The sequence below is a fragment of the Micromys minutus genome (genome assembly GCF_963924665.1).
Source record: "Micromys minutus genome assembly, chromosome: 1".
NCBI classification, from domain to species: domain Eukaryota; kingdom Metazoa; phylum Chordata; class Mammalia; order Rodentia; family Muridae; genus Micromys; species Micromys minutus.
In genome coordinates this window covers 30,703,910-30,719,772 of record NC_137969.1, presented here as the reverse complement: position 1 = coordinate 30,719,772, position 15,863 = coordinate 30,703,910, and the positions used below count along the sequence as shown (strand labels likewise).

The window sequence follows — 15,863 nt, the reverse complement described above, 5'->3', positions numbered from 1 at the left end:
AGCCCTGGCTGTCCTAGAATTCACTCTGTAGACCAGGCTGACCTCAAACTCAGAGTCTACCTGTCTCTGCTTTTCAAGTGCTGGGATTAAGGGCCTACACCACCACCTGGCTCTAGTGTATTTTTCAAATGGTGTATTTAGATTCAGCTGTGTCCTTAGATTAATGAACATAGTAGCTACTGTTTTCTCTCACTTTGTTTTCTGTTTTCTTTTTGTCCTTTGTGATCTAACTGAACATTCTATACACTGTTTCCATTTTTTCCCTGTCCCTCTTCTTTCTCCCTACTCATGGCAGTAAGACTTCTTCACGACTCCCTAGTCGTCCCAGAGCTTACAGGATGTATTTACAGTTGATCCAAGTTGACAATCAACACTGCTCGGATTCTCAGGTGGCCAAGCAGTACCTTACCTTGTAGGCTTTCCCATTTATCCATCAGCTATAATCACCAAATCATTGTTGCTGCTACTGTTCAGGAGAAATAAAGTGTTGTCAAACAGACATGGGGGAACTTGTTCCCCAGTCCACTGTCTATGAAGTAACATCAAAAATTTCAAAAAGAGAAAGATGGCATAGGTCAGAAACTCGGATCTACAGGAAGAAAGAGAAAGAATAAGTGACAGTAATATGAAATATGTGATAAATACATGAAAATACGATCACTTGATCTAGTGGGTAGTAGCTTATTACAATAGCTGCAGCAACATAGTTGTTAACTATAACTAATGTAGAAATAGATGCACTGGGAGAGGGGCAGGACAAGGAGGAGAGAAAAAGGAAGGAGGAGGAGGGACAAAATGGAATCAGTATAGAAATGTTTCTTAGGCCACAGCAGGCAGAGATAGAAAGACAGGACAGCAGGAAAAAGGAAAAGAGAAAATAGTAGCTAATGTGAGCACCAAGACTCTTGCTCTGCGCCCCAGTGCATGCATTTGGTTCCTGCTCTGCACCTTAGGCACATGCATTTGGTTCCTGCTCTGCACCTTAGGCACATGCATTTGGTTCCTGCTCTGCACCTTAGGCACATGCATTTGGTTCCTGCTCTGCACCTTAGGCACATGCATTTGGTTCCTGCTCTGCACCTTAGGCACATGCATTTGGTTCCTGCTCTGCACCTTAGATGCATGCATTTGGATCCCGCTCTGTGCCTTAGGCACATGCATTTGGATTCTGCTCTGTTGTCCATAATTCCAGTGTTTCTTGTTTTTTCTCCCTTCCTTTCCTGTGTCACAGATCCTGGGCATTTCCCTCTGCACGTTCTGTAGTTTGCCATCCACGCCTCTCCAGCTCCCTTTCCTTTCTTCAGCCCCACCCAGTGTGGTTTTGAGCTCTTGCAAGGCATTCTTCCTTTCTGCCCTCGTCTTTGATTTGCCACATTGTTTCCCATTCTCTCTCAGAATTTCCATTTCTCTGATCACATCGACCATCTGTTTCTGTGTGTATTCCAGTCTTCCCATTAGCGCCTTTAACATGTTGATCGGAGTTGTTTCCAACTCCTGATCTGCCAGTTCCAGCGTCTCCCTGCCACATGAGAGCCTGCCTGCTCTGTGTCTTTGTGTCCTTTAGTTTGATTAGTAGGTTTTGGTTGAAAGTCAGACATAATGTAGAGATTACAACTCTGGTAGACAGGTGTCCGATGATGATCTGGGAACTCCTTGTTGGGGAGAGAGCTCTGTCACCCCACACTCAGGTCTCGGTGTCCAGGCTGTGACCTTTACACTGGCTGCTTCTTCCCTCCCTTTCCCCTTGTATGTGTTACAGGGCAGCTAGAAGGGATTGGAGTTAGGTTTGGCTTGAGTTAGCCAGCATCCTGGGTGGCAGGCTTTGTTAAGAGGAGCAGAATGCTCAAATGTATTTAAAATTATTACCTCTCCCCTCCCACTGCCTGATGCCCCAGAGAACGGTCTTCTGATTTCACTACCGGAGCTGTCAAGGCTCTTGAAGGCTAGACTTACAAAAGGATGAGCACATACCTTCAAGGTTGGCCTGTCCACATCGAGCTTTCAGCACTAGGCGACTCCCAAGGCCTCTGCTCTGCTAAGCCATAGTTCGACGGCAGTTTGCCTGCAACCTCAGTTCTCTGGTGGATCTAGAAGGAGTTCATGACCTTTATTTAACATGCTCAGCCTTATATGTGAGAAGAGGAGGGAGCGCTCCTAAGCTTTTCCTGCTGGACCAGAAAATGTCCCAGCTTTGCTCCCCACATTAGCTCTTTAAACAAACCAAAACACCAAGAACCTACCAGGAACTTATTTTACTCTGCTCTGTCTGACTCAAAGCTGTATTCTTTCAATGTTTTCCTTAATATCTCTGAGTTTGGAGTGATGAGCCTTGAGCCTCTTCTCTTGACATCCCCGGTTCCAAACATATCTACTAGGGTAAATATGTTATCGATGTCTGCTGAGCCCCAGCTACAGGCTCTCTCCTCTACCTGCATCATGTCTACCTGTCTGTGTCTGTGCTGGGGAGGGGATCGATCACTTCTGTGGTCCAAGGATGGCTACGCTGGAGCTAGGATAGGTCAGTATCTGATAGGCTTACCTTAGGAATTTATTAATATGCCTTATGAGTCTCAGATGATTCATGGCCAGGGTGCCAGGGAGATGAGCAAGCCAGCCTTGTGTGACCTTTTCAGCTGGTATGTGCTTCCTGGTGCATTATGGGGGAGGATTGGGAATATGGGGAATAGGCCAAAATTTGGGAAATTATCCTAGAGCCTACAGCATAAAAGGATATTCGGCAGGTCTGAGCTGCCTGAGACCACCCTCCCTTGTTCCAAGGGCTCATTACTGAGGAAACAGCAGTTGCTAAGTCAAGGGCAGATTTCCAGAGTGCGGGGAGGTATAGAAGGCCAGGAGATAGTATTCACTCATGTTGAAAAGTGAAGAATCAGCCTGTTGACCTGTGGGTCCCTCTAAACCAGAGATCACATGATATACAGCCCACAGTGTCCTCTTAGGGTCAGCAGACATTGCTGGTCAACCACCGTGCATGCAGACAGCTGTGTCCCGGGGTGCTATTCCTGCCCTACAGTTGTCACTTCTGCAGCCAATCCTTGGCTTGTTGCTGGGACGAGAGAGTCAGCAGCCAGTGCCTGCTGAGCGACGCGCCATCTCCTGCTCCTGCCCAAGCATGCCCCTCGCAGCTGTCCATCACGCTGGCGGCAGCCCAGGATGCCCGTGGCCCTGTTCCCATCTCCTGACTCGTCCCTGTGTGGGAAGTAGACAGAACCGTCCTGTGCGGGCCTGGGACACTAGCAGCTTTGGTGGGAATGAGGAGGGTTCAGGAGGAGAGGCAGGAACCCCAGCTCCTGTCACAGACATCAGATTGGGGTCTGATTGTTAGGGGTGCTGGGCAGGAACATAGAATAGCTCTCCTGGGAGGGTGAGGAGCTCCCAAGAGCCTGTTAGACCTCACCCGGCCCTGGAGTACCACAATAGCACATAGATCTTGCTGTCTCAAGACCCCCAGGATAGCCAGACAGTCCAGCTACGGCAGGGAGGGGTCATTCTGAGAAGTGCCACCTGTGAGACTAAACTCTTAATACAGGTTCATGAAAGCAGGACGTGGAGGATGATCACCAGAATAAAGACATCCTTGCACCCACAGCGCCTGACCTCATGAGGTGACAGTGACAGAGCTCCTGTGTACAACCATTTGCACACATGAACTTTGCCAGGCAACAGGCCTGATCTGATCACAGGAAGCCACGTGTGTCCCCTCAGCCTAACTGTACCTGGCTGAGAATTTGGAGAGAGGATGGGTATGCTAGGGATTTCTGCATCTGAGAAGTACTCATGGAACCTACAAGGGCAGCAGCTGTGCTCCTGGGGTGAAGCCAAAGCATCTGGGTGTATTTGTGTGTATTCCGATGGACGGCACATTCACCCTTCAGACAGAAGCATCTGTTATAGGCTTCTGAGGGTCACGTGGAGTTCCAGCCGGAGTCAGTGTTCCTCCCTCAAAAGGTTCTCTTGGAGCCTTTTTTGAATGAAGATTTCTGTAGCCAATAGGTTAAGGGAAAGCTGCCTTCCTGGGAGACTCAGAGGGCTGATAGCTAAACAAAGGATCTTGAAAAGTCCTACACTGAAAGAAAATAATGTTCCACTTCACACCCATACCATATACCCACATGCACACACAAGCAAACACAAAATAAGTAAGATGAAAAATTAAAAATAGAACTGGGCATAGTAGCACATACCTTTGACCCCACCAATTGGGAGGCAGAGGCAGGCAGAGCTCTAAGTTCAAGGACAGCCAGGGCTACACAGAGAAATCCTGTCTCAAAAAAAAAAAAAAAAAAAAAAAAAAAAAAAAAAAAAAAAAAAAAGTAACTAAATAAAAAACTTAAAAGTAAATAGGGTAGTTGCACATATCATTAGGTTTAGAATGAGGTCATACCAGAAACATGACTGGTGTTGTCAAGGAAACGGGACAGTTGATCACACAGCTATACAGGCATATGACTGCTCCAGCATAGATCAGGGTGATCCATCTACATGCCAAGAAACAGATGCCTCAGCACAGGGCAAGGGAGGGGTTCAGAGACCCAAGGAAGGCCAGGGCTAGAGTACCTGGCGTCTGGAGCATGGCTGACTGTTGCTAGGGTTATAAATTAATGGAAGAAAACCCAGTGCTTTGCATTTGGAAATAAACACTGTGGAAATAGCCGAACTGCTCACAGCAGGTCATTCAAGAGCTGGCAACCTGGAAGCAACCCTTCAGTTGCCAAAAGGGAAGTGCTTGGCTTTTAGATAAGGGGAGCTCTCCACAGCTTGAGGAGGGGCTCTTGTCAAAGTGTGAACACGATGTGTGAGGTAAGGACTTGCTGAGGAAGCCACATTTGATGCTTGGAGGCCACTCAGAATGTGTGTATATGCAGACAGAATTCAGTGCTGTCCAAAGGTTTGTCCCCAGAAGGGCCTCACCTCAAGCCCAATGCTCAGAATCCAGGACAGCTGTATGTTAGGCAGGGCTGGGCAGACATCCTGTGAGTTTAGCTTGCTCTCCAGCCATCTGTGAGTGGTACTGGATAGCAAGCACTTCTCCGTGAGGACACCTTGACTGCTTTCCTCACCTGCTCCAGGGCCAGTGAAGCAGTGGATAGAGGTTCACTACTGCAGGTCATGCTCAAGGCATTACATAGCAAAGCAGTGCTCACAGGTCAGATCATGCTGTGGAAGATGTGTCTACAGCATGTGGAATGCTGATGGGGACAGGGAACAGAAGAATAGATAAGCCACTCTTGTGTAACAGGAAACCTCCACGTGGTGCAGAGCCACACCTGCACAGGCAACGTGCAGGTTAGGAAGGTCTCAATGACTCTAGTGTGTTCTTCATGACATTGGCTTTCTGTTGCAGACATTATAATCATAATGATAACAATACAAAAGCAATTTCTGCTAGTGATAGGTAGATAGATAGGTTCTGTCCTTACATTGTTGCTTAGAAGTTGAAAAACACATAAAAGAAAATTTTTGCAGTAACATTAACACTGTGTTCCATGCAGAGGTTAGTGTTTCCAGAAAATTGCTTAGGTCAGTGTTAAAATAGGCAAGGACTAGGCATGTTGACATAAGCCTATAGTCCCAGGAGCTGGGAAGATGGTTTGACACCAGTGGTTCAGAGTCAGCCTGGAAAACACCAGGACCTCATCTTATATTAGGATAATAGATGACTGGATGGACATACAGATAGATGGATCCATGCATGCACAGATGAATGGGTAGACAGGAAGATAGAAGATAGAAAAGGCCTCTTCTTCACTTTTAAGAGCCCCTATAATCAGAGGGAGAAAGGGATTTGGTTCAGGTTGGCACATAAATAGCAATTTAAGGATAAGCAAAGTATGAAGTCCCTCACTGTGACCATGACTTGCACCTACTGGCCTTTCCAAGGATGACAAAGTCCATGACTCACCCCTGCGCTGTCATTGTAACTGGCTTCTGAGAGCATGTGAAAGGCACACTGTACTTCGTTGTCAGGCAACCAAAGGCGTTTGTGGGAGAGGGCCAAAGTCCTGGTGGCAGGTGTACTTATGCAAATAGTTAGTTTCCCTCACAGGCAAGGCCAGCAGAGGCCTAAGATGAGGCAAGAAATCCTAAGGTAACAAGAAGAGGCCATGAGGCACGGTGGGAGTTCAGATAAAGAAGTCTAGAAAGGTCCACTAAGGGGATAGAACCTTGAGGGAGTGCTAAGAACACCCTTGGACTCTGTGACCTGTTGTTGGGGTGGCTGGGGTCCCTATCTATACCATCCTGGAAGCAGAACCATGTGGTTAGTGTTCTCTGTGTACTGAACGATACATATAGCATCTCCATGGATCATCTCACTTCACCCAGACATGCTCTACAAGAAGATAAACAGCCATTATCTCCTTGCCATCTGAAGTCCCCAGAGGGCAACTGAGCAGAATGTGTGAGGACAGAGGATGTCATCAGCAGTGTCTTAACCATATTCCAAGATCTGGGAACCATGGTAACTCAGCCTTTGCCAAAGTAAAAGTGACTTGGTTTTCCTCAATAGGAATCTTGGTCAGAGAATCAGTAACTTCTGAGTTGGGACTACTGGTCTACCATCTCCTCTGTGGGCATCAGCTTCTGTACTACAGTTGCCATACTGTGAAGAGGCAGCAGGGGGCAGCCTAGACAGCAGGAGAAGGCTAAGGTGATGCTAGCAAGGCCTAGTATAGGACAGAGAAGACCAGAGGGTGGAATGGGAAGGGAGTTCTGACATAGTCCATGGGAGCCACAGATGATTAGCAATGGGCAGCAGGCTCCTGGTGTTGGCTGGTTTGGCAGAATCGCAGAGCCAGGGCCTATGAAGGGCAGCAAGGCTTGGGGTAGTAGATGGCCAGACTGTCTCTCATAGGCCAGGAATGGGTTTCCTGAAGACTGAGCACCTCTGTCATCCTCTGATACCAGTGGTTATCTGACAGGATTGCTTTTCTTCTGGAGCCATTCCTGGGGCTTGCAAAGGAGACCTCACCCCAGTGATAAGCAGGTGTGGGAAGCTGTCCCTTAGGGCTGCCCAGCTCAACAGCTCCAATCCTGCTTGGAATTAATTCCTCCCTTTTCTCCCAGGACCTGTTTCCAGGTATTGTTGATCCTGTTGTAAATGAGACAGTGTTTGGAGCCTTCATCGAGTCAGGGCTCAAAGAGTATTTTCTTGTTTTAATTAGCTTTATTTGATTTTAAAAGCCCTCTAACGTGCTCAGTGCCCTGGGGCCTCATGATCTGAACAGGTTATTCAAATCACTTTCTACTTAGTTCTGAAGTAGGCAGTCTACAGCAGACATCCCACACGTGACCTTGGAGTTCAGAGGTAGTGCATGCCAGTGTCTAGCAGAGGTACTGGCCTGAACCCCAGACCTTTTTCTGCCCTGGCTCCACTTCTATCCCTGTTGCCATGGGTAGGTAGCCCAGTTTGGGAGCCAGTAGTGTTTTCCAAAGGGGGTGCTGTTGCTTTACATCCTGCCTGCCTGTGCTTGGGTGCCTGTGCTCAGCTCCCTGGGGCCATGTCTTCCACCCCTTTAAAGCCAGTCCTGAAAAGTCATTCACCAGACCACCGCAGGCATGAAGAAGCAGCTATAGAACCACCCTCTCCTTCCCTAGTCACTGCCTCTTGCCAGGTACTGCTGTTGCAGGAATGGCACCTGAAGATGGCCACACACACACACACACACACACACACACACACACGTTTAGCATGTATCATTCAGGCAAGGAGGGGGTGGCACACTGACACCTTGGACATCTCTAAGATGGGGTTTCAAGCCTACCCATGTGTCTGTCCCCCATTCCCCAGCTCTGACCATGAGACCTCAGCATTGGTAGGAGGCCCCCTTTTACTGGGCCACTTGCATGGCATCTGCCTGAAGGGATCCCTTCTGAAGAGCTGTTTCAGGCCCCTCCTATTTCTGCCCCTCTTCCTGGCCACCATTCTCCAGCAGCATCTTCTGCTCTGCTAGGCTGGACCAGCACCAAAGTCCGCAGCTGCAGCATCCTTGGCCAAGCTGCAACACTTGTAGTCTGTTCTGACTTCCCTGTCAGACTAAGGGCTGGGCCTAGCACCAGAAATCAGAGTAGGCAGGACACAGACTTGCCTACAGAGAGGAACAGTAAAAAAGGACAGAAAAAATGGTCATAGTAGAGCAGAGAAACTAATCCCAGCTACTCAAGATGGTGAGCAGGAAGGTCAAAAGTTCAAGGCTTAAGTGAACTCTGGGAAAAAAGTAAGTTGGGAGGGACCTGTGTTGGGATAATCTAGGAGGAGTTGGAAGAGAGGAGACGGAGAAGACATTCAAAATGCATTGTATACATCTATGAAGTTCTCAGAAAGACAAATTAAAATATTATATGTTAAAATAAGTATTTTCCTTCCTAATTTTTAAAAGTTGAGATGTAAAATTATAAAATATGGTAGTTACTTAACAATTAAAAAAAAGAGAGAGAGAGAGAGAGAGAAAGAGAAAGAAAGAAAAAGAAAAAAGGCCTGCTTGGGCAACTTAATGAAAATCAATCTTTAAAAAAGTAAAAAGGGGGCCAGATGGTGGCATGCTTGCCTGGAAGTCCTAGGTCCAATAGTAGGGAGTATGGGGCTGGGGTCGGGGTTGGGGACCAACAGGAGAAATTATCACGAGACACTGATGGACAACACAGGAGACTGAGTTGTTTGAACTGGGTCTTGAAGAATGCATAGGAGTTGCCTGAGGCAGGAAAAGGGTCACAGTCTATACCAAGGATCTTTGTCACTGGGAAAGGAGAGGATGGTTCTCCAGGCCTGCAGTGGTCTGGAGGATGTCTGTGATGGTGAGGAGCCCTTTTCAGGGCTGGCTTCAATGGGATGGGAGAGATGGCCCTGAGGCACTGGATACAGGCGTAGCGGTCACTGGGGGTCAGCCTTCTTACCTTACTGCGTAACAGCCACCTTCTCCCTGCAGGGTCTCTGAGTTGCTGGAATCAGGATCCTGCTTGTGATTGAGGCCAAGCAGGAGCCCAGTAGTAGGACTTTTGGCTGCTCCTCCTGTGCAGTTGCTGGCTGCCTGGCTGTACTCACGGCTCCCTGCTTCAGGGCCTCAGCTCTGGTTCTCCTTGGCCCGGCAGCTGCCCAGGCCTGGCTTCTTCCATCGCTGCTGGGTGCCGAGCCCAAACCTGAGCTGACAGCACAGAGCCTTCTGCAGAGGAAAGGAGGGCGTCTGGACTAGGGAGGGAGCTACCAAGCTGTCTGTAGACTGTCCACCTGCCACAGACTCTTGGTAGTTTTGTGTATGGGCGGCCCTCACACTGGGGGAGGGCTGTGGCGCACAGATATTTACTCATGTCCTTCCCTGGGTCTGGTCAGCAGCTGGGAGCCCACTCTGCTGATAAGATGGTGTGTGGGTAAGGGAAGCTTCACCCTGCTTTGTATATGGGCTCCCCAACTGAGACACCATCTGACTTCTCAGAGATGCAGTTTGGCCTCCTGTGAGGTCTCGCCCGTGGCCCAGGAAAGCCCAGGCTCTTGACTCCCCTCAGGAGGCTGAGCCCATTGTGCTCTCTGGGCTTGAGCAACACAGATGACCACACCAAGCCCTGAGCAAAGGGAAGGTGAGTCCACACAGTGGACAAAGCTGGCTGGGACAGAGCCACCCACCCACCCACTATATCCTTGGGAAAGCAGATGTACACCAAGCCGGGCAACCAGGAAGTGGCAGGCAGGAGGAAGCCAGATCAGTGGCTGTGGAGGACAATAACCCAGGGTGGAGAATGGTTCAGAGGTAGAGCACTTACCAGCAGCACACAAGGCTCTGGGTTCTTTCCTGATTTTGGGTTGGCCAAAATCAGGAAAGAAGAAAACCAGGAGAGGAACAAAACCCACCAAAAAACTCTTTTTTAAAATTCTCCTTACAAAGCCTGCACATAAGTGGGGAAAATGGAACAAGAAGCTGCAGATTAAACACACGCTGTGCTTACCACCCCACCCCTGAGCAGCCCTGACCCTGTCCACAGGGTCACAGCAGCTAGGCTATGTGGCCTGTCTGGGTGTAACTGCTGGTTATAATATCATGAGCCACTCAGAAGCCACCAGATGGAAGGCAGTTACTTTTTGGTTTTTTTTTTATTTCTCGGAAAGCAAACAGTATTTATTTATTTATTTATTTATTTATTTTTACAAAGGTTTATTCTAAAAGGAAACAATGGCAGTCACTGTCTGAGCTGTGGTGATCTGAGCTACTTTAGGGGTGCAGAGATAGATGTAAGGGGACAGGCCAGCGAGTGTTTGGCCTGGTTTGGCCTCCTCTCCCTTCTGCTCCAGGTCTCTGTGGCTTCTTCAGTGATACAGGGACAATTGGTTGTGTATCCCAGGGGGCCCTTGCCTCTGGTTTTATGGTTAAGCTAAGCCATGTAATGGTTCTCCCTGTGAAACCTTGTGAGTCGCAATATCCAGTTACGCCGGTTACCAGTGCACCTCCTCTCCAGCCTGGCCTTGCCCTTGGGAGACTATGCCCGTGGTATTATGAACTTGAAGATGCCTCTCATCCCAGCTGACCAATAGACCAGGACACGTGTGTTATACAGGGGTTGACTGGGGACCTTCTCAAAGCTGGTACTCCTTTCCAGAGTCCCCACAAGAGCATCTGACTGGCTCTGTTTTGCAGGTGCCAAGTAGGGTGGCCAGGAACTGTGTGGGAGGGACATAGGCTTCCCTTGGTCACTGGCTATGTGCCTAAGACCTGGCAGAGGCTAGATTCTAAGTGTCTTTGGAGATTAATTGGTTCTCTCTCTGTGTGTGTGTGTCTGTCTCCTGCCCTGCGTCCTTTCCAGAGGGGCTTTCTCTGTGGTCCGACGCTGTGTCAAGCTCTGTACCGGCCATGAGTATGCAGCCAAGATCATTAATACGAAGAAGCTGTCGGCTAGAGGTAGGACATGGCAGGGGTTTGTGTGAGGGGATGTGGGGGTGTGGGGGTGCTTTCTCAGCCTTTCGGGACTGTGGTGAGGGATCAGCCATGCCAATGCCTTCAAGATGGTCTGGCTGAGTGGATGCGGCAGGAGTTGACCCTCAGATACACCACAACTTTCAATCTCTGATTTGGGGGTTCCCATGTAGCCTCTTCTTCTTCCCGAGCCTGCAGGGTCTCTGTCCTCGACCTGAAGAGAAGTTCTCATGTTGGTGAGGCACTGGGGGACTAGGTGATATTTTCCTAAAAATTATGGCCAAGGAAAAGCAGTGGGTGGCCAATGTCAGGGCTGCTGTTGGCATCCATGTTATTGAAGTTCTGGCCCTGGCTCACCTGGGGTATCGCAGACAGTTTCTTAAGAGTCTTCTGAGTAGGAAATACCATCACCTGCCCCAAGGAAGCCTCTGTAGGCTTGTAGGTATAGTGGTACTGGCTGGGCGGGCCACCCAGACAAATAGGTAGGGGTTGCATGGGGGCAGGACACATCATTTCAGGCAAGGTGGTTATCAGAAGCTACTCTCTGGTGATTTCCTGGCTATGGGTCCAGATATGAGTGGGGTCATGAATCCCCAGAGGGATCTGAATAGAGTTCCCCCAAGCAGTGTGGGCTGAAGGTCTGGTGAGGCCTTGGGGGAAGTGGTAAGTGGGTGGCTGCCAAGGTGAGATGACATTGCCACATCACCCCTCTCCTCCCACATCTCTCCTCCTCCTTTTCCTCCTCCTCTGCTTCCTCCTCCTCTTCCTCCTCCTCCTCCTGCACATCCTCAGACTGTGCAGCCTGAATGAATTTCCAGACTAAAATCTGAACTAGCAGAGAGCCAAGGAGCCCTGACCTCTCTTGTTCTGACTGGGAGATGCTCTGGGGCTGAGTTAAGATGGAGGCAGGATCTCATGGGGGGGGGGGTGCATGTTGAGGATATAAACTGCTTTGCTGACTGCAGGGTCTACAGTTCACAATCTGGCAACTCACAAGTCACATAGCTGACCCTATTCCTACAGCTTATCAGCATATGTGTAAGCATGTTTGAGCACCTGCTGTTTACCAGACCACTGGGGCTCTCATATATGCTTCCTCCTGGAAGCATTCACTGAACCTAAGATAGTGACCTTCAAGGATGTTTCTATAATTGCCTGTTTTAATCCGAATCTCTGAGAAGTACCTGGGGCTGGTTAGTTCCTGAGTTGGATCTCTATCCTCAAAGGTGGAGGTGGGGATGATACTCAGAAACCTTGCAGGAACAGGGAACATGATCTCTTCTGTACACAGGGAGCTGTGCTGGGTGGGAGATGCTGGGGCCCCTTCTGAAACTCTTCATGGGCTAGATGTGGGTTACCCGCTGTCCATGGGCCTTCCTTCTGTCCTGAACTATGATTCAGGATCTGGGGATGGAAGCTTAGTTCTTCTCTGACAAGACACAAAACTAGTGTGGAGCCCTCCAAGCTCAAAGTGAGCCCAGGCCCAGTGTGAGGTCAGTTCCTGTGGGTCTCCAAGCGATATCCCAGAAGCCTCTACATTTTCTCCTGTGAGAGCGCACAAAGAAGACGAGGTTTGTGGTTCAAAGCACATTAGGTGTATGCACATGTGTCTCTTTGTCTCTGCGTGGTATGAATGCACACGTGTCTGTGTTTGTGTGTGTCACACTGACAGAGATGCTGTTGGGGGTAACGCCCACAGATGGCTTGCTGTGGTACACCGTGCCAAAACTCAGGACTGGCCAAGCCAGTTGCTCAGCAAAAGTTGCGCACGTTCTGTTCGGCAAACCATGCTGCCTTCCCCGTCAACCTAATTGTGTAAGATCCCACCTAGATGTGGTAACTTAAGCAACCAGAATGCAGACACCTTTGTGTCTCCTTCTGCCTCTCCGGCCACCACTGAGAGATAGTGGTCACTCCTCAGCCCTCCTTAGGTCCTCACAGGAGCCTCAGAAGCCCAGCTGACCTTGACCCCATCCCAAGGCAATGCAAATGCAAGGCCCCAGCCCCGTCTGGGCTAGTGAACCTCTGCAGCTGTGTGACCTCAGGACGGCTTGATGGGCACCTTTCTTTGGAGCCGGGCAATCTGTGTCACCCCCTCATTGCCAATCGCCTTGTGGTGTGTTCCCAGCCCCCGTTTCAGGTCTCTTATACCCTGCCAGCTTTTCATGCCCCCCCTTCACACTTAATCTTACCCATGGGCCTATACAAGACCCCAATATGTCTAGATAGAACCTCACCTCACTCATCCTACAGATTCACCCCACATGCTAGGAGGGGCTGGAGATGAGTTCCTGGGAGGTCATAAAGTCACTCCAAAGGTCGCAGTGGCCAAGTATTGTGGGGTGAGTAGAAGTTTGTTAGACTCAAGCAGAAGCCTGTCTGGGTGTTTCCCACAGAATTTGGCAGCCTCCTTGGAATTCATCAACCCCCCCCCATATATATTCTCAAACTGCTTCCATTGGGGAGTTGAGGGGAGTGGGACTCTGAACCCCCAGTGTGGTCTGCTTTCTTTTTCTTGCTCTGCCCTTGGACCACCTTACCTGCCAGGATGCTGAAATAAGTTGCCAGTGGGCATGGGCGCGAGAGGCCTCATCATGGCTCCTGTTCCCTGTCTGCAGTGCATATTTTCTGACAGCTGGGCTGACGGTGGGTGGCGGAGCAGCAGTAAGGAATGGTTGGAAATTATGAACATCAGCAACCAGCACCCCCCACACCCCTGCAACATAGGGACTTTCTGCTGAGGTCTGCTCTCAGGAGGGCAGGGTAACTGGCTGCTTTGTCATCGTCCGAGGATCTCCCCACTTCAGCTCTTGGCTGGTCTTTCCTGTCTGTGCCCCGAGCCCCAGACTGCTTACCATCCTGCCCGGGATGTCCCTGGAATGTAAACCTAACTATACTTGCTGTCATCAAATGCTCAGCTGTTTCTACCATGTGTCTGGTTGCAACAGGATGGCAACAGGACCATGTAGCTGGGTCGTCTTTGACATTCAGCCATATTCCAGGCAGTGTCTCTGAGTGGATGCCTGGTCACACCTAGTGGATCCAACAAGGCCATGCTGCCTTTGCCGTGGGGTATGGCCCCAGGATCTAGGCCACCAGGGAGTCCAGCAGGGAAGCTGACCCTACTGACCCTGGATCAAACCTAAGTTTAAGCAGTAACCCAGAGCTCCTTTGCCTTTGTTTTCCTGTGTCCACAGTCTACCTCACGAGGGATCCTGGTGACAGTTCCGGGAGGCCAGTGATGCCCAGGAGGTGGCACTGTGGGATATTCCCTCCCAGATCTGGTTGGCAGACAGAACCCTGCCTCCATCACCCATCTTTGCCTGCATTTCTCTGCCCTGTGTCCCTGCTACCCCAGCTGCCTTCCCAGAGGTCACCAAGGCTCCTTAAACCTCTTGCATCCTTTGAAAGGGCTGAGGGAGAGGGAGTGAGGTGAACGGGGTAATGAAGTGAAAATGAAGATAACATTGCCTTCTCAGAGGGATGTGCTGGCTGCCCGGGTGTGGCTGAGCTTGCAGCCCCCTCCCCACTGCCCCTTTGCCTGGCCAGGTGGTAGTGGTCCTCTGAGTCCCCAGGCCTTTGCACGGACACTGATGTCCTCTGCACACTCAGCCCTCTTCTCTGTGCAGTTGTCCCGAATCTGCTCGCTGAGCACTGCAGGCCCCGGGGCCACCGGCCTCCCAGCTCCCAGCTTGGAGCTAAGACCACCATGGCTCTCCTGGGGTCTCTGCTTATCCTGTATGCTGGGTTCAGATTTCTTGAAGTAGGGAGAAGGGGTGGGGGCCCCAAAACACTGGGGGATTTCTAGACACCTGCCTGCCACCTTCATTTACATTCATAATTCAAGTTCAGTGTCAAGATGGGGACCTTGCTTTCCCTCAGGCATCCCCAAGACTATGGGAGCACCCACATCCAGTGCACTCTGGTCCTTCACCCTGCGTCAAGGAGGAGGAAGTTGGTACTGAATCCAGAAGAGATGAGACCTCCCAGTAAATGACCGTGCTCAGAGTCACATGCCCTGTGCCAAAGGCCACAGCGCTCAGATTTTAAAATTTAATACTTAATTAAATGGAGAATTGTGAGGCATCCAGTCTGTGAATGTACTGAATAATTAGAGATTATTAAACTACTCTTAACAAAGGCAGTTAAGGGAAATTTAATTGACTGAGGTAGAGAGATCATTACACACATGAGTCTTAGAAACAGTGTTTGCTGTTACTACCCACCGCCCCAGTGCCACACAAAACAGCTGCTCCTTTGCGGATGGCTTTGTTGTCCCTGTGGACATCCTGTGTGGAAGTTATCTGCAGCTACGGAAGCCCTGAAAGGTCATGCCTGGTTAGTGTGTACATGGGAGGGCAGTGTGAACTGAGAGCCTGCTCCTCAGTTCTGCTGTGGAAATTTTGAGTGTGTCCTCATCATGGTCTCCATTGCTACGGAGAGACTCTCCCACACACCCTTAAGACAACTCGAACTTACCAGGTACAGAGGAGGATCTGATAGTCTTACAGAAGCTGAGAGATCTCAGACCCACAGATGGAAGGTAGAAGAACCCAGCCAGGGCAGGCAGTGGGTTCACAGTGCGGATAAGATGTCCCAGGTCGGGGCTTATGCCCCTGTCAGGCCTGGCCTCACATGCGGGCTGCTCTCATAGATGAGGATCTAAGCTCTGCGAGCTCATTTTCCCTTCAGACCCAGCTAGCCCCAGCTTTGTGCCCGGCACCTGGCCTCCCAAAGGCTCGCATGGTGTCTTCAGCCTCAGGAGACACACCCTGCCTGCAGCTAACAGGGAGAAGTTGTCCTGATGTCTCAGGGTCCTGGGTGCAGCTGGAGGGAGGGTCTACATCTCAGAAACCTGCCTGGGATGTGTGTGGGCCTAGGGTCCCCCATGTGAGGTTTCTGCTGTTAGCTGACAACGCTCCTTCATTGGCCTCACTACCCACAACC

General features: G+C 50.0%; 1 protein-coding gene across 7 annotated transcripts in view; it reads left to right on the top strand.

Annotated features, from left to right (window-relative positions):
- The window catches only part of CAMK2B (calcium/calmodulin dependent protein kinase II beta), an 89,623-nt gene that overhangs the window by 23,059 nt on the left and 50,701 nt on the right, over nucleotides 1–15,863 (top strand). For all 7 annotated transcript variants that reach the window (XM_080930514.1, XM_080930513.1, XM_080930512.1 and 4 more), the window contains exon 2: nucleotides 10,807–10,901. In XM_080930514.1, the coding sequence (XP_080786640.1) occupies nucleotides 10,807–10,901 (95 nt within the window). The remainder of the gene's footprint in view (nucleotides 1–10,806; nucleotides 10,902–15,863) is intronic.